Below are 247 nucleotides of genomic sequence, written 5' to 3' on the forward strand. Positions count from 1 at the left end.
ACCACCACATCTCCGGGAGCTTCTGCAGCGCCTCCCCTAGTAGCCCCGCCCCCCCCCCAAGGTCTTCTCCTGGCCCTCACCTCTTCTGGATGAGGTAGTCCTCCAAGATATCCAAGCAGCGAACCATCTGGGAGAAGATGAGGACCTTGTGGCCCCCAGCCTTCAGTTTGGGGAGGAGCTTGTCGATGAGGACCAACTTGCCGGCCGAGCGGACCATGGCCTGGAGATGGAAGTCCGGGGGGACGTG

At 62.3% G+C, this 247-nt stretch overlaps 1 protein-coding gene across 1 annotated transcript in view; it reads right to left on the bottom strand.

The window, feature by feature from the left end:
* Positions 1-217, bottom strand: part of LOC104491845 (chromodomain-helicase-DNA-binding protein 8-like) — a gene marked incomplete at its 3' end in the record, with an annotated part of 1,710 nt that extends 1,493 nt beyond the window's left edge. The window contains exon 1 of the mRNA XM_010134320.1: positions 81-217. Within this exon, the coding sequence (XP_010132622.1) occupies positions 81-217 (137 nt within the window). The remainder of the gene's footprint in view (positions 1-80) is intronic.
* Between the last annotated feature and the right edge of the window lie 30 nt (positions 218-247).

This window comes from Buceros rhinoceros, unplaced genomic scaffold, assembly GCF_000710305.1.
Source record: "Buceros rhinoceros silvestris isolate BGI_N320 unplaced genomic scaffold, ASM71030v1 scaffold28664, whole genome shotgun sequence".
In the NCBI taxonomy this organism is placed as follows: domain Eukaryota; kingdom Metazoa; phylum Chordata; class Aves; order Bucerotiformes; family Bucerotidae; genus Buceros; species Buceros rhinoceros.